General features: G+C 46.5%; 1 protein-coding gene across 2 annotated transcripts in view; it reads left to right on the top strand.

The window, feature by feature from the left end:
• The window catches only part of susd6 (sushi domain containing 6), a 53,145-nt gene that overhangs the window by 22,288 nt on the left and 5,015 nt on the right, over nt 1–25,842 (top strand). For both annotated transcript variants that reach the window (XM_083643101.1, XM_083643102.1), the window contains exons 3-5: nt 21,557–21,751; nt 22,583–22,777; nt 23,358–23,496. In XM_083643101.1, coding sequence (XP_083499227.1) covers nt 21,557–21,751; nt 22,583–22,777; nt 23,358–23,496 — 529 coding nt within the window. The remainder of the gene's footprint in view (nt 1–21,556; nt 21,752–22,582; nt 22,778–23,357; nt 23,497–25,842) is intronic.

Genomic DNA, 25,842 nt, shown 5'->3' with positions numbered 1-25,842 from the left:
TTGGTATATCGGGAGACTGGTTGAAAGAAGACAGATATTTGATTAATATATTGCTGGTAGCTGGTAAAAAAGCTCTCACCAGGAAGTGGTTATCACAGGAAAGCCCTAAAGTGAAAGAATGGATGAATATTACGATGGATATATATAAGATGGAAAGACTAACTGCTGTTATCAATCATAAAGTAGAACAATTTACCTCAAGATGGGAATCCTGGGTTCAATATATAACACCCATTAGGCCAGATTTTATCTTTTTGGATCCAATGAATGTATAGTGAAAAGTCGACTCCCTGTTTTGTTTGTTTGTCTTTTGTTTTTGTTTGTTTGTTTTGTTGCTGTTGCGGCTGTTGTGGTTTTGTCTTTTCTTTTATTTCTCTAAAAAAAAAAAAAACTATGGCAGTACATATCTACAATGTATACAATGCAAGTATGTATTGATAATAATCTGTCAATAAAAAGTAAATAAAAAAAACAAAAAACAAACAGATGATAGAAAAGACTGTTTTGCGGCATGATTGACAGGTCGCCTGTCCAGTGATCGCACAGCTCGCCGATCATGGACCAATAGCACATCACTTCTGGCTCCAAATAGCCAAGATGGCGACAGTGAAAATGCCAACCTCGAGGCTTCAAAACGCAAAATCAGTGGGTGACGTGACTGCAGCTACGTCCTCCATACGGGCTGTGCTGTGGGTGAGATACACACAGCTGCATTTATAACCAAGCTGTATTTACCTTCCTGCTTTATGTCTCGTGATAACGCAACGGATTTTGTGTCAAACCTTTGCACTGATGAGTGATAAACACATCTTGTTGCTTTGCCAAGTTATAATCTTCTTTTAGGGCTTCTGTGTCCATAACCACGGCACGGCACGCAGGGCACGGTGAGGGGAGAGGAGAGGAGAGGGTGGGGTGAGGAGAGGAGGAGGAGAGGGGTGAGTCGAGGAGAGGGAGGGAAGAGGGGTGAGGAGAGACAGTTTGTAAATAGTTTTCCAGTCAAACGTGTGGTTGTCTGAAGCGGCAGGCAGTCATAATGATTTCCAAAGGGCCTCATCTGTGGGAGCAGCCTGCTGAGTAGAGGACATCTCTGACTAATGAGCTGCTAAATATATCCCCGCTCTCTTCTTTCTTCTGTCACTCTGTCATTCTTTCTTTCTATTCCCTTCTTTCTGTGCCGTCTTTCTGTCTGACATTCCCTCTGACTTTCTGGCTTGCTTTTTTCAGTCTTTCTGCCCTTTCTGCCATTTTCCTCCGTCTCGTCTTTGCACTCTCGTCTCCTTTGATGTGCGTTTTTCTAACCCACCCAAACCACGTGCACACCGTTAGTCAGCGGCAGCATCGTGTTCAAACAAGCTCGTCGACTTGAACAGGAGTCACCATGCGTCCTACACACATACCCAACGTATCACACACACTCCTGTTACACAGGAGGCACCATGCGTCCTACACACATACCCAACGTATCACACACACTCCTGTTACACAGGAGGCACCATGCGTCCTACACACATACCCAACGTATCACACACACTCCTGTTACACAGGAGGCACCATGCGTCCTACACACATACCCAACGTATCACACACACTCCTGTTACACAGGAGGCACCATGCGTCCTACACACATACCCAACGTATCACACACACTCCTGTTACACAGGAGGCACCATGCGTCCTACACACATACCCAACGTATCACACACACTCCTGTTACACAGGAGGCACCATGCATCCTACACACATACCCAACGTATCACACACACTCCTGTTAAACAGGAGGCACCATGCATCCTACACACATACCCAACGTATCACACACACTCCTGTTACACAGGAGGCACCATGCGTCCTACACACATACCCAACGTATCACACACACTCCTGTTACACAGGAGGCAGGCACCATGCATCCTACACACACACCCAACGTATCACACACACTCCTGTTACACAGGAGGCACCATGCGTCCTACACACATACCCAACGTATCACACACACTCCTGTTACACAGGAGGCACCATGCGTCCTACACACATACCCAACGTATCACACACACTCCTGTTACACAGGAGGCACCATGCATCCTACACACATACCCAACGTATCACACACACTCCTGTTACACAGGAGGCACCATGCGTCCTACACACATACCCAACGTATCACACACACTCCTGTTACACAGGAGGCACCATGCGTCCTACACACATACCCAACGTATCACACACACTCCTGTTACACAGGAGACACCATGCATCCTACACACATACCCAACGTATCACACACACTCCTGTTACACAGGAGGCACCATGCGTCCTACACACATACCCAACGTATCACACACACTTCCTGTAGGCAGCACGTAGTCTAAGCTAATGTAAAGCTTAGGCAGCACGTAGTCTAAGCTAATGTAAAGCTTAGGCAGCATGTAGTCTAAGCTAATGTAAAGCTTAGGCAGCACGTAGTCTAAGCTAATGTAAAGCTTAGGCAGCACGTAGTGGTCTAAGCTAATGTAAAGCTTAGGCAGCACATAGTCTACGCCAGTGGTTCCCAACCTTTTCCAACTCAGGGCCCACTTTTATGTCTCAAAAATGTTCGCGGCCCACCTCCGACCCCATAAATACAAAGGCCATATAATGCGTTCTCAGAGCACTTTTTTATTGAAAATTGAACATAAAGGACTGAACTGAATACAGGAGAAACATGTTGGAAGCTCCACAATCACTAACAGCACCTGTAACATGTTGCAACACCTTCAGTATTACAGTTTTCAAGGAGCTGTCCACACACACACACACACACACAAATACACACACACACACACACACACACACACACAGACACAGACACACACACACACACACACACACACACACACCAATCATTCAAGGAGCTGTCCATCAGCACCACACAGATGTCAGAAATGACAAGCAAGGGGCTGTCTGTAACAGGCTAATTAACAAATGATTAATAAATAACGGTATCCTTCAACAATGGAAAAATGCATTCTCATAACAATTTGACATCCAATATCAGATCCAAACAAAATCCAAATATCAGAAGAAAGCCCATTAAATCGATAGGGTTACAAATAAACACAAACCCAATATAAAGATGATGTAAAGATTAAACTTCAATTCAAGCAAAAGCAATAACATCAAAGAAACAAAAATCATACTTTTTCAAGTATGATTTTTCAAAATCTTTTAAAAAAAAAATTGAAAAAAAAATGTTTTTGATTTTTTTTTTTCAAAAATCATACTTTTTTGGAAATGATTTGGCGGCCCACTTGCAATACCTTCGCGGCCCACCAGGGGGCCGCGGCCCACAGGTTGGGAATCACTGGTCTACGCTAATGTAAAACGCTTGACCTGATAGACTAGCTGACATTGAGCCTAGGGGAAGGGTGGGGCTACGAATGTGCTGTCCTGCTAATTTGTTTTGCTTGTTGTCAGTGGAGGGGAGGAGGATATGACAACACTGATCTCAGGTCAACATTATCCTTATGGCATTTCTACTTTATATGGCAAACAGCAGTACAGCTGTTTCTCTCTCACTGACTTCAGGTCAGCAGAAACAGAATCTGTTCTGTTCACCATTATTCTTATGGCACTTCTACTTTAGTAGCTATTGAGAGAGACGGCTGATAGGGGGAAAAGGAAGGGATGAAATAAACCAATAAACAGCTTGCACACTGCAGGGCTTCAATGTCCACTTATTTACTGCACCAAGGTGACGTTTGGAGTCTGAAGAGCAGCAGTGCTCCAAATGAAACGTCACCTTGGTTTATTTCATGATTTGCTCACTTTTAGTCAAATTAGATGCCAGCAGAATCAGCACCAACTCAGTTGAGGCAGCCTTCCCTCCCAGCTATCTTTGAACACCACAGAAAGTATGATGAAGTCTCAAAAGATGAATTTTAACTTCCATGTCATCCATGATTACACTACTTTTCTTGATGTTTTAGGTTTTTGCTGTGGTATCGTTTAAGTATCGGTATCGAGATATTTAGGCAGGTATCGGTATCGGAGTCATAATTTTGGTATGGTGAAAAGGCAACACTAATTCACAGTGTGCTAATGTGTTAGAAAAGCCTGGACACGGGACAAACAGAAGAGACAGCATGTGTTGAAGGGGATTTATACACACACTGATACCGGGTGGTGACTTGCCAAAGCAGTTGCTCAGTCAAAGTCCAGTTACACTCCACTACGGTGAAGACAGACTTAGCACTGGCATCAATGGCCTCATTGTTGAACTTTTACCATCACAGAAGGAGGCGTCCCGCAGGGTTTGGGACACCATTTCTATCTGTGTTTACTGTTTCATTGTGATTGTCTTCTTGCCTCTTTGTTTTTAGCAGGTGTACATAACCACAATGATGTATCCTATTTTGATTATCAGTCGTCCTGCTCTCTGCCATATGAATGCTTTGTTTTATGCTACTTGTAGCCAGGGTGCTTAACTAAGCCCATGTTTGGCAATCTAAATAAGTTGGCCAGTAAAGACACTATCAACTCAACTCAACTCAACTCGAGTCAATTTTATTGACAGCTGAGGCCTAAGCTACTGTCTTAGTGTTTTATTTTTATTTATTTATTATGTCCATACCATTACAGCTCTCGCCAGATTTAACCTACTGCCCATACATTACAGCTCCAGAGAGATTTAACCCACTGCCCTCGCCATTGACTCTGCTACTATCAACACCTCTGCATGACAGCCCCGTTAAGCAGGGCTGGATAAGCTCTCTGACTCTCACCTTCAGTGAGGAGGAACAAGTCCCCACACAGGCAGCCCTCACACCTCTGCTGTGCAGGCCCAGACTACTGCCTGCAATATGATCAGTGCACAGTTGCATTGACAGTGTTGGGGGTTTGTGTGTGTGTGTGTGTGTGTGTGTGTGTGTGTGTGTGTGTGTGTGTGTGTGTGTGTGTGTGTGTGTGTGTGTGTGTGTGTGTGTGTGTGTGTGTGTGTGTGTGTGTGTGTGTGTGTGTGTGTGTGTGTGTGAGAACACATGCACGTGTGTGTAGGAGGGGTCCCAACACACTCTCTTTGTTTTGCTGTGAAAGCTGAGAAGAAGGAATGTCTGCCTCCCAGCTGTCCTCGGGAGAAAGAGAGAACAGAGAGAGAGAGATAGAAGAGACAGAAGGGGGGTTCACTGTTACCCTTCGCCAAACGTCCACCCATCTGCCTCTCGGGGTGGGTGGGTGGGGGGGGGGGGGGACATTATGGGGTCACACAATGGCAACATCCCCCGTGGCCCTCGCCCCCTTTGGCCTCTCATGCATTATTTAACCCTTCAAATGCAAAGTTATCTCTTGTCCTCTTTGGACACACGCTGCTTAAATCTGTCAGCGTGCCCCCTCCCTCCCTCAGCGTGCCCCCTCCCTCAGCGTGCCCCCTCCCTCAGTGTCCGGGAACAATGGGTGTAATAGCAGCACACGTGGCTTTCTGTTAAATTCGTTGGAGCAGGGGAGGAAGGGGTTGTGAGAGGGAGGATGTTTCTGTCTGTTTAGAGACTTCCTTCACCCAGGGTGTGTGTGTGTGTGTGTGTGTGTGTGTGTGTGTGTGTGTGTGTGTGTGTGTGTGTGTGTGTGTGTGTGTGTGTGTGTGTGTGTGTGTGTGCGTGCGTGTGCGTGTGCGTGTGCGTGTGCGTGTGCGTGTGTGCGTGTGTGTGTGTGTGTGTGTGTGTGTGTTGCAGCTGCAGGAAGGCAGGCCTGTGCAGGGTGGATGGTGCAGTTCTCTGGAAGTGCTCTCGTGGAAACTCACAGCTGTTTGACTCATGTTCTCCTGGCCAGCGTCCTGTTGACTGTCTGTAAATGACACTATTGCCGTTGGCACTGCTGTACACCAGGCACACTGGCCGGGCTTTTGTGTGTGTGTGTGTGTGTGGGGGGGGGGGGGGGGGGGGGTGATGAAATGAAGGCTCATTGATCTCCCTAATGCTTGCAGTGATAACCCACCATGCCCCCTCACATACACGTAGCGTGCCAGTATGACCCCCCCACACACACACTCACACATGCACACAGATAGGGTGCCAGTATGACCCCCCCCCCACACACACACTCACACACGTACACAGATAGGGTGCCAGTATGACCCCCCCCCACACACACTCACACACGCACACAGATAGGGTGCCAGTATGACCCCCCCCCCCCCCCCACACACTCACACACGCACACAGATAGGGTGCCAGTATGACCCCCCCCCCCCACACACTCACACACGCACACAGATAGGGTGCCAGTATGACCCCCCCCCCCCACACACACACTCACACACGCACACAGATAGGGTGCCAGTATGACCCCCCCCCCCCACACACACTCACACACGCACACAGATAGGGTGCCAGTATGACCCCCCCCCCCCACACACACACACACACACACACACACACACTCACACACGTACAGATAGGGTGCCAGTATGACCCCCCCCCCACACACACACACTCACACACGCACACAGATAGGGTGCCAGTATGACCCCCCCCCCCACACACACACACACACACACACACTCACACACGCACACAGATAGGGTGCCTGTATGACCCCCTCCACACACACACACACACACACACACACACACACACACACACACACACACGCACACAGATAGGGTGCCAGTATGACCCCCCCACACACACACACTCACACACGCACACAGATAGGGTGCCAGTATGACCCCCCACACACACACACACTCACACACGCACGGAGATAGGGTGCCAGTATGACCCACCCACCCCTCACACTAGGGCTGCACAATTAATCGTATTTTCATCGTCATCGCAATATGAACATGCACAATAAACACATCGCAAAGACTGCCTGAAACGCAATGAATAACAAAAGTGGTTTCATTTACATGCGTCATGCATTCCCACTCAGCATCTGATCATTTTGTCTTGTGTTGTAAATCCAGCATACACCTTTCCCATGCAACAGTGCGCTCCGCCCCTCTGCCAAAGCCCAAACACGCTGTGTGTAGTTTCAGCTAGAGTCAGTGTGTATTTCATGTCTTTATTCAGTGGGCATAGGCTATGCTTGGGGTCTATGTTAGCATTATTAAAGCAGAAAGACATAGGAACTGTATAGCTAATATGCATACTTTAATATTTGTTTATTTATCGCAAGTCGTATCGTCATCGCTATATTGAACAATGATATCGCACATCGCAGATTTTCCTCATATCGTGCAGGCCTCATACTGGCACCCAGATAGGGTGCCAGTATGACCGACCCCCCCCCCCCCCCCACACACACACACACACAACACACACACACACACACGCACACAGGTAGGGTGCCAGTATGAGCACCACAAACTGCTGTTTACAAAGGCGCCTCGGGACACATTGCACTGTATCTGTGTGTGCTCAGACATGTGCCTTTGTACAAACGTGTCGGCACCTCCCTCATTCCCTCGCACTCCCTCCACCTCCCCCCCAGATGACTAGGAGTTCGAATGGAACCGCAGTGTGTTTTGAAAAAAATTTGTTTCATGCTTTAGGGCTGTTCACATATAGCCTTTTTACGTGGAAAGAGCGCTGCCTGGAGCGTTTTTTTGTGAGGAAAAAGAAAAGGCGGATCATGATAACGTCACCTGACATTAGCTTAGCAGCTGCTAACTGAGTGACCAGCTGGTTAGCTCTTCTATCAAACAGTACAGTGTTGTGGAACAAGCCAAGGCTTAGCAGATATTTCCAATAACGTATGACCAGTATAATCCATACTGCCTTTATGATCGCTGTTACAGTATTCACTGATGATTAACGTCTCATTTCAATACCAGCACTTCTCCATCTTTGTTGTTGCTATGGGAAACGGGCCCGGCCTCTGTGATCACGTTTGGTCGGCTGAGAAAAAGCGCTTCACGTCACCCGGCGCCTCTGAAAAAGAACTTTTGAAAGCGTCGACTGCATCACTTTTCGGGCACCTTTTGTGCGCCTTGCAGCCTTCATTGTTTTTGATGGGAAAAGGGCGCTGGCACTGGCAGTTTAACAGGCCCTTTTATTATTATTATTATTATTATTATTATTATGATTACTATTATATTATTATTATTATGATTATTAGTATTACTATTATATTATTATTATATTATAAGTGAACAGCCCGTTATATTGGCCTGATTTTCAACTGCGCTTTCTCTCTACCTGTTTTTACCCTTTTGGTTTGGCCACTTCAAAGTGTCTCTTAAGTTAAGCTGTGTTCACACCGACCTATTAAAGTTTTCCGCGGGCATCGAGTTTACATACAAAGTCAATGCAAACGAGCGATTGAGCGTATATTCGCCCGGGAGAAAAATCGCTGGGCGTCCGAGCGACAGAGACAGAGCGATAGGGAGAAAATACGCTCGTCGCTCGAGATGAAATATCCCAACTCGAGCGAAATTACGCTGGCATCAGTCGCTCTCTGTTCAACGCTGATTGGCTGCCGTGTTGAGAGTGAGCCAAGGATCCCACTGGCTTGGAACAAACCGCTGGTTTATTGTGTGGCAACAAATCGCATTGACAGCTGATTGACAGGCTGACAGCTGACATGAAGTGAAGTCTGTACTACCGGTATAGAACTCACGTTAGGAGCACGCTGATAGGCTTAGCTTGTAAACAGCTACGGTGGCTCGTAGTGGACAAACATCATGACATTGCGTAACGTTATAGCCCCCAGATGTCCGTCAATTCGTGTGCCTGTTGACGAGCGATTTAATCACAGCAACAGCGATTCCAAAGGGTCGAATCAAGCGACAGAGCGAAAAATAAATATCTCGGTGTGAACACAGCTTTAGCGGTATTCTCTGTCTGTCTCTCCCACTTCCTTCTGTCTGTCTCTCTTTCAGTCAGGGCCCAGCTATTATGAGTGGGCAGAATATGAGAGTGGAGGTGAATTGGACGGGGTGTGTGTGTGTGTGTGTGTGTGTGTGTGTGTGTGCGCGTGCATGACGGCTTCACACTCGTGCACTGTAGAATGCGACACTGCTAGTATCGCTCTCCCAGACATCAAACATATCCCATGTTACAGTTCTGTGTCACGCTCAGGCCCAGAGCATTGAGTTGTGCCACTATACAGCGCCAAATGTCGCTCGCCCAAAGCTCATCTGTGATGTTTGCCTACGTGTGAAAGAACCAAAGACTATTGGACTATTTACTAATCTTCTCACTTGATATTTCTGGGATTGAGGGAGTTGTCTCACAGATGTCTCATCTTCACTATTGTGAAATTAATTCCAGGTATTTCAACAGTCTCATGTTGTAGCATCCCTGAATCCAATAAATCATTCAACACACACACAAACACACACACACACACACACACACACACACACACACACACACACACACACACACACACACACACACACACACACACACACACACACACACACACACACACACACACACACACACACACACACACACACACACACACATGCTCCAACACACACTCACTCCATCTTATATGTCTTTCCAGCATTTCAGCTCACCACTATCCAGCGGTGGCAGCACTGAGCTGGCCTGGGAGCGCTCTTATCCGTTCCAACAGTCCTACGCTATAACGACAGCTTGGCAAAAAAAATCCCCTGGATTAGTGGGGAGAGGCAGGGGAACGTGGCAAAAACAAAAACACCCTCTGTCCCCACGTCCCACAACGACAACATCAATAACAACAACAACAACAACAGAGGGCTTAGAGACTGACAAAGGAACAAAAACATATTTAGAAGGCCAGACAGAGCATCATCACCCGCTCTGTCCTGAACTTAATCCACACACAGCCACGCCCCCCTCGGCATACACATTGGGCCTCATGCAAGAACATTGCTGGTTTTTATTTATTTATTTTTGCAGGATTTTACATTTTCGTATTCTTATCTTAAATTTCTCTTACTTTTTTCATGAGGTGGACGAATGTGCCACACAGGGTTTTTTGCTGGGAAAGTCCCACATACTGTATTTAAATCTATCTTATAACGTCGATGAGAATGAACAATGAAAAAAAATCCCTCTAAGCACAATTTGAATTGTATTAAAATGGGATAAAATTTAATTTCCACATATCCTTTTATTTAAAAAATAATTATTTTGAATGTGTATAGATAGTACGGTTGCCGCGGCCATATCACTTGATATTGTTGACATAGCGCTTCAGCTGTCAACTAGTGACAGCCTAGATGACGAGCAGTGCTAATAGTACACTACACTGTTAGCGTTATCTCTGTTGTCTCTTACCATTTCTGTTGCATTAGGATCTCTTACAAAATCGTGATGGTGTCCTGCGTCACATGGCTGTAGTAATGAGTCATTACTAATGACAGCAGTCAAATCCCCAGGGTTCATTTGTATGCTGTCGCTACCGTCCGCAGATCTGAAGGCAAAGAGAGGATGTGTGGATATTTACTGCTACCACTGCTACATGTTCCTGCCTCAGAGAAAATACTAAAGACAAGAAAATTGGTGAATGTGGCGAGTTCTCTTAAATGGCTCGTACAAGTGATCTAAGAAGGAATCTGTTCTTACAAACGGTTCTTGCATGAGACCCATTCCCTGGCTTCCAAACATACATGCACACACACACACACACACACACACACTGGAACCCGCCGCCTCTCTCGTGGCCTATTCTATGGGGCAAACAAACAGCTGGCTGCAGAAGTCATCATTACAACGATGTGATCTGCTTTAGAGCGCTCCAGCTTGTAATAGGGGGATAATTAGAATTTTAATTTGCCCTCCCCCCGACTCCCACTCCCACCCCCTTCCACTCTTCCACCTCCTTGCGGGCTGGTAGCAGATGGAGAAGGGGAGATATTCACAGCAAGACAGAGGATTTTAACACCCCCCCCCCCCCCCAACGGCCCGAGTCTCCTCCGCCGCAGGCGCAGCCCTGGGACGGTGGATTTCAGGATTAGCAAAGTACCTCCCAGACACTCTGTCCCAGCCCAGTCCTCCTCCCAGGCACCCTGTCCCAGCCCAGTCCTCCTCCCAGGCACCCTGTCCCAGCCCAGTCCGTCTCCCAGGCACCCTGTCCCAGCCCAGTCCTCCTCCCAGGCACTCTGTTCCAGCCCAGTCCTCCTCCCAGGCACCCTGTCCCAGCCCAGTCCGTCTCCCAGGCACCCTGTCCCAGCCCAGTCCTCCTCCCAGGCACTCTGTTCCAGCCCAGTCCTCCATCCAGGCACCCTGTCCCAGCCCAGTCCTCCTCCCAGGCACTCTGTTCCAGCCCAGTCCTCCTCCCAGGCACCCTGTCCCAGCCCAGTCCTCCTCCCAGGCACTCTGTCCCAGCCCAGTCCTCCTCCCAGGCACCCTGTCCCAGCCCAGTCCTCCTCCCAGGCACCCTGTCCCAGCCCAGTCCTCCTCCCAGGCACCCTGTCCCAGCCCAGTCCTCCTCCCAGGCACTCTGTCCCAGCCCAACACTTTAACGAATGGAGCTTTTGACAATTAAGCTCTTTGATTGGCTCACTATCGTGCAGCCAAGAGATTGGTAACAGTTTCACCTCCTTGTGCGTGCAGTTTATTTAACTCAACACACCGCATGCTAAAGGTTAAGCACAATGTGTGTGTTGCATGCTTAGTGGGCATTGCAGGCTGGTTTTGAATCATCTCAAAAGCACCATGACATGCAAAATACTAGGCATTCCCTCCTTGACTGGCCAGACTTTTTCTGGAAATAAGGTCCAGGGTGCAAAAAATCTGAATTCACAGCTTGTCTTTAACCATGACTCACTCCCTTCCTTATACGCATAAAGCATAGTAGGCATGCTCATACAGAGACAAATCACTGTAGTACTTTAATCAGTGTTCTGTGTGTATTTTAGGCAGTGTTCAATCTACCCCCCTGTTAATAATTTATCTTTGAGACAGAAGGAGAGAGGCAGGCGTGCGTTTCTTCACCACTACACACCATCTCTGGAGTGGAAACCAGCACTCGTTCTTGCCTAGACATGTCCTCCAACTTATACTACCATATATCACGTAGCAGTGCAATATGACCATGTACCACGTCTGCTAGACTAGCGCCCCTCAGTGGCAGAGAAAAAGTACTATGCTACTTCCGCATAAAAACAAGTTGAAAAAGCCACTTTTATTCCAAAAAACGAGCTGGCAAAGAACAACAAAGGTTTAGGGTTAGGGTGTGGGTTAGGGGTGTGGGTGTGGGTTAGGGTTAGGTATTGGGTTCGGTGTAGGGATAGCAACGAACGGATAGCCGAGTGGTTACGAGGTTATAATTTGACCAAACTCTGAGACTGGGCTGTTATTCACACGAGCGCTAGAGGCTGCTTAACGTTGAAACGTGATTTTTAGGTCGTATTCAGCTGCTTGTAAAAACGACGTCTTGGGTCGTATCCACTTGGAGGTCAGGCTGTGCCTAGAACAGTGTCTCTGCGTTTGTGCCAGGCCCAACCCTCAGTGTGGTATGTACTGTCACTGAATTCCATTGTTCTTGTACAGAGCCTCTCCCTCAACATGGAGAGCTATTAGTGGACCTGCCACAGCACGCCTCTCCCCGGCGTGAGCTCCCAGTAGCTGACGTATCTCTCTGTCTCTGACGATGCTGTGGTTTCCCCTTACTGTTCTCCTCTCTCTTTCCGCCTCTCACTTCCTGTCAGTTACCTCTCTCTGCTGCCTCCCCAGCCCCAAAGAACGTACATCGATAAGAAGTGACACCCAATAGATTGCTCCATTGCAACATCGGCACGCAGCAGCATAGCTGCGCCTCCGCCATTTTGGCCCCTAAGGAGACTAGTTAAACCTCTCTGTCTATGGTAAAAACAGCATCCAGTAAAACGTCCCGCATACAAAAGTACCTCTGCCAGTTGAACAATGAAGAAATATAATAAATATGCATACTGTTCTAACTATTTACTTATTTTATTCAATATATGAAAGAATCAAAGCAGAAACATGTAGGCTAAAACATGTTTGTAAACATTCATTCTGAATTTCAATTATTAAATAACAAATACAGCACTTTGAAATCATGGGTTTAGATTTACAAATTCAATTTACAGATTTATTTATTTTATTTTGTAAAGAAAACATACATTTATTGATGAAAGCTCGTCTCCAAGGGTCCTTATATAAAGCTGCATTAGAGTTCCTGCGCTGATCCAGTGTTTTCCGCTAGGTCCGACAATGTCCAGCTAAGTCAAAACAGTAGCTGGCTAGGGCCCCCGAAAGGGGCGTCGGGGGGGCAAGAGCATTTTGGACTTTTTTAAGTAAAATGCACCAATCTGGTCCACTTTGAGAGCAAAATGATAACAACAGAATGCTGGTACTGTCTCCCTCTCTGTGGGGCTCCTGGGTGCTGTGTCTCTCTCTGGTTCTGTCTCTCTCTCTTTCTCCGTGGGCCTCGTTGGTTCTGTGTCTGCCTCTTTTTCAGTGGAGGTCCCTGGTTGTGTTCTAAAATTTTCTCCATCCTCACACTCTAAAAACCCCAAAAGAAAATGTTTATTTATATTTATTTTCAAATCAAAACATTTATTTCGGGGATGAAGTAACTGCCAGTCCATCTGTCTATCTAGCTAGCTATATCTATAAATATTAATAATAATTAGAATATTGTAATATGGATGCCATTATTAAGGCCCTCCTGGATACACCTGTGTCATTAGGACAACCCTCCTGCATACACCTGTGTCATTAGGAGGACAATCGGCTCCTAAAGGAAAACCTGATGTCTGAGGAAGAGCATTAGCTCGAAACGTCACTTGCTTGTGGATGGCTAAATAAATGGTAAACCTCCCATTTTCCTCAACAATTCATTGAAGATATGGATTCCTCTCCTTTCTACAATCTCACTTCCCACTCTGTTTCTAACTCTTGATCTCTCCTCCCTCACTCTCTCTCTCCTCTCGCTCTCTCTCTCCCCCTCGCTCTCTCTCTGTCCCCTCGCTCTCTCTCTCTGTCTCTCCCTCTCTCTCTCTCTGTCTCTCTCTCTCTCTTCAGTGACTTGCAGAATTTGCAAAGGCAGATTTTTTTTAGCTGAGCTCCACTGTTTAGAACGGCGCTCCACTGTTGATGTTGAATGTATTTGTCTCACAGTCTCTCTCTCTGTGTGTGTGTGTCTCTCTCTCTCTCTCTCTCTCTCTCACACACACACACACAGTCTCCATCTGAGTTACATCCCATACTCCTGCACAGCTTCAAGTTGTACTACCACTTTCCTGACACTGCATTATCAATGTTGTTTCTTTTTTCTTTCTTCCACTTGAAGATGACACAAATTTGAGTTGTGCTGCTCTCAAGAGATGTAGCATAGAAGGAAAGCGTGTGTGCGTGTGTGTGTGTGTGTGTGTGTGTGTGTGTGTGTGTGTGTGTGTGTGTGTCTGCAGATGTATACATATCCACAGCAGTGCATCAGCTCAATGAGAGAGCACCTCAATAGCAAAAGATGATGAGTCCCATTACCACTCATCAGTCATCTATAGTTGTGTTAATAGCCTTGCAGGGCACCACAAAGGCCCATAAAACAGGCTGGCAGCTAGAGGCTATTGGCCTAACCTTCTGTTGGCTCCCCTGCTGCCTGCCAGCCATGATGGGGTCACCCTCACCGCACCTCCATTAGCATGATGTCCTCCTCGGGGGGCCCTGAGTTGCCCTGAAGCATCTCAAAGGACGTCTGCTCGGGTGACCGTGTCAAAGGTCATTCGCAGGAGGAGCAGACCCAACTACTGTGTGTGTGTGTGTGTGTGTGTGTGTGTGTGATATGTGAATGGGCGGAATGTGTGTAAAGCCACCTTCAGATATATGGACTCAGGATGACCTCAGGGTAGCTCAGGAAAATCATTCCCTGGGAATTACATGGAGTTACCTTTTCAGACATGAGGCATTGTTGCTTTCACACATGTGGAACACCTCCGGTGTAGAGTACCGTAAATTCCGGACTATAAGACGCACCGGTCTATAAGCCGCACCTTCAAAGGTGACTATTTTTTTCTTCTATAAGCCGCACCGGTCTATAAGCCGCGGGTGTTTTGATGTTTAATTACCATATGTAAGGCTTCGTGCACAGAGGGGATTGTCGGGAATGGATGGCTGTTTGGGGAAGCTCCCATTTATTAACATTTCAACAAAACAAAAGTCAGGTCACTAATCCCCAGACAAAATCACACATTGTGGTATTTTTTGTTTTTTTTACAGTGCACACAGTGTCCGCGGTGTGGTGAAAAGAGGGCAAGAGAGGAAATTAAAACAGAAGTGGATTTATAGTTAGAAAGAGTGCTAAAGAAGAGAGAATTCCGTTTTTTATTTTTTTATTTTAGTTACTCACAGTACTATTGACCAGTCCAACTCAAAAGATATTCGGCAGTTTCACTTTGAGCTCTTGTTCCGCCGCTGGGCACACAGTGTCCGCGGTGTGGTGAAAAGAGGGCAAGAGAGGAAATTAAAACAGAAGTGGATTTATAGTTAGAAAGAGTGCTAAAGATAGTCCGGTCTGGTTATGACGAGTCTCGCTGGGTACAGTACGCCAAAGCGATATCCATTGACTCGATGATGCTGTTGTATGTTGCGCGTTTCTGTTGCACCAACGCGGAGAGGTCCTGCGGGACGAAAAAGCGCGTACCCTCCCAGGTGAGGGGCTTCTTCCCCGCAGCCTGGAGGATGAGTTGACGGTCGGGCCAGCGGAGTAGGCAGATGAAGATGGCCCTCGGTGGCAGGCCGGAAAGAAAGAAGAAAGGAGGAGGAGGAGAAACCGCCACCTCCACAGCCAGCCACCTCACACACCCCAACTGTTTAATAGTGCCCGGCTCGCATGCCTCTCGGTCGGCTGGCCGGACAATATGCACCCCGCTGCAGCAGCAGCTTCGGGAGGTTTTCTCACTGTGTTCGGGACTTCGGCTCTAACTCGGCCAGATGGCTGGACACGAGTGAAACTCTTCACGGTTGCATTATTTTCTTTAGTGAGTGAGTGGATGGACTTCTGCACGTTTTCAAACTTGTTTTCAAGCTGCTCAAAACCTCTGAGCGATGTCGGACTTAATCGATAGTGTTTCACGGAGTAAAAGTTTAGCCCAAGCGGTGTATCTCCAGCCTCCAGCAGGTGAGTCATTTCCTCATTCATGGCGTGATTGCTTCGTCTTTTTCTTTCTGCTTACCTGTGTTGTGTTATGTTATGTTATGTTATGTTGTTAAAAGAGGGCAAGAGAGGAAATTAAAACAGAAGTGGATTTATAGTTAGAAAGAGTGCTAAAAAAGAGAGATTTTTTTTTTTTTTTGGAAAAAATCCATAGATAAGACGCACCGTTATATAAGCCGCAGGGGGCAAAAAAGGCCAAAAAACGGGGAAAAAGCCGCGGCTTATAGTCCGGAATTTACGGTAGATGAATGGCCATGCTGTACAGTACAGAAAAGCTTGAGTGTCTATAGACGGCTTTATAAACCATGGCCTCTTGGGGCTTATTGCTTCATTTGAAACCTATCTTATTTCCTGTCAGCTATTGTATTAGCAAACGCTGCCACAGGAAGTAAGCTAGGGGCAATTTAGAATGTTTATGTTGTCAAGTTAAAACCGTCTATAGACGGTTTTAACTTGACAACATAAACATTCTAAATTGAACCCCCGCTCACTTCCTGTTGCAGTGTTTGCTATGGACATAAAAGAAAAAAAAACATTCAAGTGCAGGACTGACCATTCCGTGAAAACCGTCTATACAGCTGAGCGGCGAAAACAAAAGTAACTATAGCCCTTTTCCCACATGCGTACGGGAAAATTACCTATAAGTCAATATCGGACATTTCCCTTCACACTTCGGCTCGCGCATGTGGGAATCTATCAGCGAAATTGCCTGTATGTGGGGTGGGGTGGGGTGGGGTGGGGTGGGGGGGGACTGCAGAGCGAGTGGGGGAGTGACGTGTCGGCAAAACTCTGAATGGTGAAATAAGTTTGCTTGTTTATCCGTTCACCTGCATCGCGTTGAAGCACTTTTTACAGACTGGCTTCATTTGATGTGTCCGGGCTTGCCTTCGCTGTCGGCAACGTAAGCAAAATACTTCCACTTTCGCTTCATGCATTTGCCCTGTCGGGCTGTGACTGAAGGAGGAGGACGGACTGTGGCCAGAGAGCGAGCAGAGAGGAGAGGGGAAAATCAGCACAGCACACCCACACATGAAGCTGACATAGGCTACTGCTCTTATTATCACAAGATCATTTCGCCAGTTTGCTTTAATGTGCGCGAATGATTAGATTATGCCCGCTGGAACATTAAGCAACGTGTGTACACCTCGCCCATGAGAGTGTCGCGGAAAATGACTGCACCCGTTTCTCACTAGTATCCGCTAAAGCGCATACCGCTCTTCTGACAGGCTGGAAAGTGGTGAAATCTCCGCGACGACGGGGTCGCGCTTATACCGGCACGGCGCCTTTCTCACATGCAGGCATTAGACCACGTACCGGTCATTTTGCGGTACAAAGCGCATGTGGGAAAAGGGCTTATGTCGAGTGAATATTTCTGCAGTTTGCCAAATGCTGAGAAAAAGGAAGTGCTGTGGGGTTGCGCTCTGGTGAAAACCGTCTATAGTGGGTTAAAATGTCACAAGTAAGTAGCTTCATCTAGATGTCATTTCTCTCCATTATCCACTGCTCATTAAACTGTCTTCATCTTCATCCCATGGCAGCATCAGGTCTGTCTGAGGGTGAGACAGCGTCTTTAGCGTGGCTCATTGGCTGTGTTCTAATGACAGACTTATAGCTCTGAGCCAGCCAGTAAAGACAGCATGAGGCTGGAGACCTCAACTTAATTGTGCTTTGATACACTTTCCTGTGTGTGTGTGTGTGTGTGTGTGTGTGTGTGCGTGTGCGCGTGTGTGTGTGTGTGTGTGTGTGTGTGTGTGTGTGTGTGTGTGTGTGTGTGTGTGCATGCATGTGTGTGTGTGTATGCGCGCGTGTGTTGGTGTACGTGCGTGTTTCATCGCAGTATGAGAGAGCAAATTAACTCTGAATTTGTGCCAGTAAACTCCCACAGCGCCTAACACTTCCCTAAACCAAGAACCGCACACACACACACGCGCGCGAGCACACACACACACACACACACACACACACACACGCCTCTACCTTGCAGGTCTGACATAATATTGCACCACCTGTGCAAACAGAGACATGACACAGCAGGAGGCTGACTTTGCTTTCATTATTACTGATCTAATCTTAAAGACTTGTGTGGAAATCAGCGGGACAAACACACCCACTTTATTGGCAGTGATCGGGCTCATCTGTCACCATGGTAACCATTTGGGCTGATTCCGGTGGGCATTTTTACCACGTCCGCCAGTGCACGCTCGTCTACAGACGGCTTTTTCGGGGAGTCACTCAGTCAGTCATGTCATGGAAAGGACACTTATTTTGGGGTCGCTTGGTGAGATCCTCACGAAAGTAGCTAAATTTGCCCTTGTTCAGTACTACATGGTTCAGGTGGTGTAGCGGCCTATTGCCACGCCTACCAACAGGATGGCCACAGGTTTGCGCCCCCGTTGTTCCATGCAATTGGCCGTGTCTGCGGGTGGGAAGCCGGACAAGGGTGCAGCACTTCCTTTGGTCGGTCGGGGACCTGGGGCAAATAACGCGTTCCTCCACACGCGCTACGTCCTGCCGGTAAAACTCCTCGCTGTCAGGTAAAAAGGAGCGGCTGGCACTAGGCATGGGTCGATTTCCGGTTTTACCGGTTCGGTTCGGTATACGAGCCCAAACCGGTTTGATCACGTGCAAACCGAAAAAACCTAAAAAAAAAAAAAAAAAAAAAAAAATCTTTTTTTTTTTTGCCAGTCCATTCTGATTGCACTATTGTTCGTATTAGCCTCTTCTCAAGTTGCACTAGTAGGCAAAAGTCTTATTTTGTTTATTATGTTGATGTTTGAAGAAAAGTTAAGCTGAATAGTTATGAGAAATAAAAACAGTGTGTTGTTACAGTTAAAAGGTTCTGCTTATTTGTATTCAGTGTTCGTGCTGGTTGGCAGCATACCAGCTTAGAGGTGCATTATCGCCACCAACTGCAGCCGCTTTGATACGTTTTTTTGGGGAATATCGAACCGGTTTCAAAATGTTCAAACCGACCCATGCCTAGGCCCTATATTGTGTGAATTTGTGAGTTTTGAAGTTTATAAGGCAGCTCAGCTGTAAGCCAATCCATTCTGATTGCACTGCTTGTGTTTTTATTAGCCTTTTTCTCAAGTTGCACTATAGGCAGAAGTCTTATTTCATTTATTATTTTGATGTTTAGAAGAAAAGTTGAGCTGAATAGTTATGAGAAATAAATACAGGGTGTGTTTGTTACAGAGGTGTCCTGCTTCTTTTTATTCAGTATCATTGCCGGTTGACAATACCAGCTTAGAGGTGTATTATCGCTATCAGGTGGACTGAAGTTGCACTACAGACAGTTATGGGCCACACTCGGGAGCCCTGCTTGAAAAAGAAGAAAAAAATAAATAATAATAATTACAAAAAAAATCGGTATACCGGTTCGATCCGGTTTAGACGGCAATATCGAACCGGTTTTAAAATTTTCAAACCGACCCAGCCCTAGCTGGCACATGTATCTGAGGAAGCATGTGAGAGTCTATAGCCTCCCCAGATCGGCAGAGCGGGTGGAGCAATGACAGGGACCGCTTAGATACAGGGGATGGCTAAGTACATTTGGGAGAAAAAATAAATCTATACTTCAAATACTTTGAATTCTATTTGGCTGTAAATTATGTTATCTCATCTGCCATAGAAAGTGAAAGGTTTTCAGTGTTTCATTTGTGCATTGTGCATTTGTGTCATTTTATAGTATGTGCAATTCATTTTTCTGAGTAGCAAAGCTCAAAAACAAAACTATAAACTTGACACATCACTTTGAACATTTACAATACATCTGATACGCTTTCAATCAATACTGATAGACATATTTACTTGGTATGGTACCAGTAAGTTGACTATCATCATTCGATCCTCGGTCTGAGTAAATACATTTACCAGTGGTGTAGTAATAATACTGTCCTTTTGCTGACAAACAACCACTTTGTGTTGCCTCTATATGTGTGTCTAGAGAGTGAAAGAGAGATCGCATTTCCACTGCAACTCCTCTAATCTCAGGCTCGGCTGGCAGCACAAGATTAAATGCAAACACTCAAACGTGCACTCGCCTCCACACACATACACACACACACACACACACACACACACACACACACACACACACACACACACACACACATACACACACACACATACACACACACAAACAAAGTAAACACCTAATAACACAGACACTCCCAGGACTAAGTGGTGTGATACCAAAATGGTGCGCTGGTGTTGGGTCAGGGACAGATGTTTGGTGCTGGTGTTGGGTCAGGGACAGATGTTTGGTGCTGGCGTTGGGTCAGGGAGGGAGGGACAGATGTTTGGTGTGTGTGTGTCACTGTGTGCCAGCTCAGAGGAAAACACACTTGACACAAGGCGAGAGCAAACGCCTTCAATCCCCAACACACAAACACATGCACTCTATGGTGAAGCAAATTAGCTCAGGTGTAATACACTGAGGAAATCCCTGTGTGAATTGAGAATGAAGATGGGATTCCTCTAGAAGCAGCCTCTAACTGAACTCGGTATATTCCCATGCCTTATTAATTAACTTATTACTTTCCATTATTAAAATATGGGTCAGGACCCCAGATTGGCTGCCAGCCTATAACATGAGCCAGGGTACAGTCCCGCCTGGAGCCAGAGGAAGAGGCTGCATTTTAAATTTGGGTCGTATTCAGATTTAAAGGCCCAGATACACCGGGCCAACAGCAAAGGACTAGCGGCAACAAAGGCCGACTGTTGGCGCCTCACGTCTCCTGTGTCGGAGCCAAAAAGTTGCACTTGAACACACCGCAAAGACTACAGCCGACGGTCAACTAGCACACACGTTCTGCGCCTGTGTGAGACCTACAGTAGGACTGCAGATATACAAACCACATTATACATGAAACAAAGCAGCATTTGCCCACCATTTTCACACCACTCTCGTTCACCACTTACGGTTATGTAATATACTGTAGCTGCTTCTAATTGAGAATATGTCTGATCAAAAGATGTAAATTTGGCACTTACTGTAGGTTGTCAGCCCTTGTTTGGTCTTTTGCTTGTGGAAGAAGAAAGGAAGAGGCGGAGGTGGAAAATAAGGAGAAACTGCTCTAAATTGGTGATATCATACAGAGACAGGCTCAAGGGCCTTTCTTGAAAGCCATGTCATTGCAAAAATATTTGTGTATTGAAATAAGATGATGTTGAAAGGACGTTTTGTGCATGCCCTCTCTTCTGCACTGCTTCGCTTAACCAGCTGACCAGCCAATCAGAGTGATTTCTCTCACCGACAGCCAGACACTGATTCGGCCATAAGAAGCTACCAACAAGCCGCAGACTAGAGCCAACGGTGCGGGACACACCGCAAAAACTAGGGCGACAGACGCCCACCGACGGCCCAGACACTTTTTGTTGTGTCTGGGCTTCTTCTCTACTCTGGTTTCTCCCGGCTGTCCATGGCCCCACTAACTCTTGTTCTCCCCTTTGGTTTCTCCAGGCTGTCCGCAGCCGGGTGACGTGACGCACGGAGACCTGGTGAACCAGACGGAGGCTAACCGGGGCTCCTTCCCCCCGGGCACCCTGCTCACCTACGGCTGCCAGCCTGGCTACACCGCAGACGGATCCACCAGCATCATCTGCACCAGCTCCGGAGCATGGTCCCACCAGCCCCCACGCTGCATCCGCAGCAACGGTGAGCAAGACACAGCACTGCTGCACCCCCCCCCCCCTTCCCCCCCCACACACACACACACAGACAAAATCTGCACACTCAATCCCTCAGAGGCAGCAGGGAACACGCTTGGGCGGTATTAAGGTATTACCATACTGTATACTGGGGTATTTAGAAATAGCGAAGGTATGATGTTCAATACCGTCAAAACCGTTTTCTATCTTTTTTGTTCAGCCATAATAGTTGCAAGTGTCCTTCCCTGTGCTGGGCTTAGCCTAAATTATTTGTATTAATTCATTTTTATTTTTATTTGTAGGATACTTTTCTTTTACCTTATTAATAGGCAAGCATAATGTGTTACAAGCAACACTATTGTTTAAGACCACTTTAAACTGAACATGTTATAGGCTTGCCGATAACGCTGTCCATTCCGTTGATCCGTTTGTTTAATTGTCATTCTCCATTGAGGACATTTGTGAACAACATTGTTCATGTAAATAACGTGTTCTGAAACATTAAACTTGCAACTTGTTTTCATTGATGGCCATGACTTTATACAACAGGATCTTAGCCAACAGAAGAATTATTTGGAGGTAGAAAAGAAACACTGAACACAATTGGCTGGTTACTCCCCTCAACCATGAAACTAATACCGTCATATACCATATACCAGGGTCTTAATGTCAGGAAGGTATGAAAAAATAGATACCGCCCAAGCCTAGAACACAGAGAAATTTCCCCTGAAATCTGAAGCCTTACACCACAGAAACCAACTGGGAGCACACAGAGAGGTTTCTGTCAGCCACAGCTCAGTGTGTTAAAGAGCTCCACTGCCTCTGCCTCTCTCCCCAGTGTGTCTGCCCCCCACCGAGCCGGAGAACGGGGGCTACCGCTGTCACCCCTCGCCCTGCCACCGCCTCACCCAGAAGACCGTCATTGAGTACTTCTGTGACGAGGGCTACGCTCTGAAGGGAGAGTACAAGTTCCTCACTTGCCAGAACGGCCAGTGGGACGCGCCCATGCAGATTAGCTGCCGACTCAGCCAAGGTGTGTGTGTGTGTGTGTGTGTGTGTGTGTGTGTGTGTGTGTGTGTGTGTGTGTGTGTGCACTCGTGTGCATGCAGGTAATGTAGACAGAATCTGTGTGCCTGCTGTTTTCTTTTAAATCTTAAAGGGGTAGTTTGTGTTATTTGACATTAGGTTGTATGAGGTACTTATGGATAGTCAGTGTATTACCTACACTAGTCCTGTTTGACGGCAAGGTAAAGCGCTGAAAATGTTGATATAGCGTTGCTATATATATAGGCTGCTCTCTGCTTCTCCAAACTGGGAGCACGCCATCTACTGTATGTAATACCTCATACAACCCCATGTCAAATAACAAACAATCTCTAAGTACATTTCACATTGGCAATCAGTGGCAATCCTCATACACCTAGTTAAGGCATAATTATTACCGGTACTAGACTAGTTCAATAGGAGACGGATGTAATATTTGCCTGTGCTCTTCTGTAACCCTCCTGACTGTTGTCTGTCTCTCTCTCTCTCCCTCTCTCTCTCTCTCTCTCTCTTTCTCTCTCTCTCTCTCTCCCTCTTTCTCTCTCTCTCTCTCTCTCTCCCTCCTGCAGACAAGGAGCCCAGCTCTCCGCTGGGCATGCCAGCTCTCTCCATTGTGGCATCCACAGCCAGTTCTGTAGCCCTCATCCTGCTGCTAGTGGTGCTGTTTGTACTGCTACAGCCCAAACTCAAGTCCTTCCATCACAGCAGGTGAGTCACACACACACACACACACACACACACACACACACACACACACACACACACACACACACACACACACACACACACACACACACACACACACACACACACACACACACACACACAACCCTAACCCAAGTTACCACCTTAAATCTTTAATGTGATGTTAACCTAAGCCGACATTGAAGTGGTTTTGAAGATTTAGACCTCTTCCATGAATCCCGTTGCTTCATAACCTAAAGATGTTGCCTTGTCCCATAAAGCAATCCACCATGAAATCCAACCCGATGGCACACAATGTAAAATGCAGTGTAGACACCAGGAGAGGATGGCTATCTCCTCTGTGATGCTCTTCTTCGTTTACAGTCATTAATGCCACATTAAAGATGTACAGTATGTGTTAATGATTTATTCATGTCAAAATGCTACCTTTTAAATGGAAGAGTTTGGTCATGTATCTATCCTTCTACACACCTTTCCAGAAATCAAATGTCTCTGTTAAAACCACCACTCTATGCAAATAAGGCAGCGATGGAGGAAAGATACTCACAGGCTAGTGCAATTAGACGTGCACCTAGCTGGCAACTGGTTTTGCAGGTTGGTATGACTTGAGAAATGAAAGTGAAAGTCTAGCCCTATTCACCTGGGACTAAAGTGAAAGTCTAGCCCTATTCACCTGGGACTACTACCTGTATTCACCTGGGACTACGACCTGGGCTCCTCTAGTCAATTGTAATGAGTGAGAAGTGGTGTTAATGGATCAGTGAGACTCCCCCTGTATAAATAAAGGTCCTTATTTCAGAAGTCGTCTGTGATCTTAATCCCGTGTGAATCTGCCATGTCCGTAATTTGTGAAGTAAAAATTCCACCGCATATTACAGTACCTACCACAGGGGCTTTTAAAGTCTGAGACTGTGAGCCTCCCCTCAGACAAAGCTTGGAAAGTCATCCCCCCCCTACACACACTCAACAATTACTTGAGCCAAGATAGCCTGATATTGCTGTTTGACATACTTCAGACTACACCAAATACACGAAAGGTCTCAAGGTTTGTCTGAAGGCAATTATTTGTTTCCGACTCTGGGAAAGTGGGAAAAACAGTAAGATTCCCCAAAACTACTGAATCTCTTTAACCAAATCACACACATTTAGACTATTCTAGGGTTAGATTTAGGTTCTATGTGATCTTCTTTTGATAACGAATGTAATAGCTAATTTAATATTTTTTCACTTCCATTCATTGAGCCTCCCCTGAAACTGTTTGGAGTCCCCTGGGGAGGCCCGCCTCCCACTTTGAAAACCTCTGACCTAGCATGTTTTGGCAAACACAGAGGTCATGTGATATATTAGTGCTATGTAAATCAGCTCTGTATTTTGGGATCATATTTCCCCCCAAGGTTTTTTGTCTCCTCCACACCTTTTTTCTGCCTCTTTTCCAGTCGAGGATTATGGTGGCTACCGAGCTGCGTATGCGAGCTGCAGGGCTAGCTCGGCCAGCTAGCTAGCCTAGGAATCGAGCGTGCGTAGCATGGAGATGCCTAGTGTGTTTAATGTACATATAAAGAACTGCCGTGATCAGACTTTTGAAACACGCATTTAAAAAACGTGATGTGCCTCTCCCTGGGGATCGAGGTCTCTTCCGACCCGCTCTAACTGCAGCCCGAATCTGAGCACTCTGCAACGGCCTAGTCACGCTGGAATACTGGTGGACCTTCTGGAGCCCAAGAGCGAGTCACAGTCGCTGGGCTGGCAAATTGTGAATGACACAGTGCATGTGTGCGAGTAACTTCTCAGGCTGGGGAGGGGAGCAGGATTTTTTAAATCTCAGCTTTGACAGACAACTGAGAGCTGAGCTACTTTTTGATTGGATATCCTTTTATGACGGCATATGGTAGTCAGTTTTGAGCACCGCCCACTTCAACCCCAGCCTCAGCAAACAGTAAAAACAGGTCAATCGCAATATTTAGGATTTGGGTTAAAACTAATGTCTACAACTTTTTGATGCTTACAATTAGTCACATAAGACCCTAAATTACATAGTTGGAGGGTTTTTGTGCATTTTGCTTGCTTTAATTTCTGAATTGTGACTTTTTTCTCAAAATTATGACAGTGGCCCTAATCCTTGCCCTAATTTCAGGCGACCAGTTGCGAACCCAAGGTAGGGAACCACTGAGTTAACCCACTGCGGTCAGTAACAGTCCCTGATGTGGCTCTGTGATAAAAAGGCCAGAACCATTTGATCTAATGCTCATTGGCACTTTTGTTGATTGTTGGCCTGGAGGCTCTTTTCGCTGCAGCCTGTGGGCTCTTTTCGCTGCAGCCTGCTGTAAAATGGATTGCACAATCGACTCT

This window comes from Poromitra crassiceps (assembly GCF_964638095.1).
Source record: "Poromitra crassiceps genome assembly, chromosome: 9".
In the NCBI taxonomy this organism is placed as follows: Eukaryota; Metazoa; Chordata; class Actinopteri; order Beryciformes; family Melamphaidae; genus Poromitra; species Poromitra crassiceps.
The sequence above is the reverse complement of the archived record's forward strand: the minus strand, read 5'-3'. Positions and strand labels throughout refer to the sequence as shown.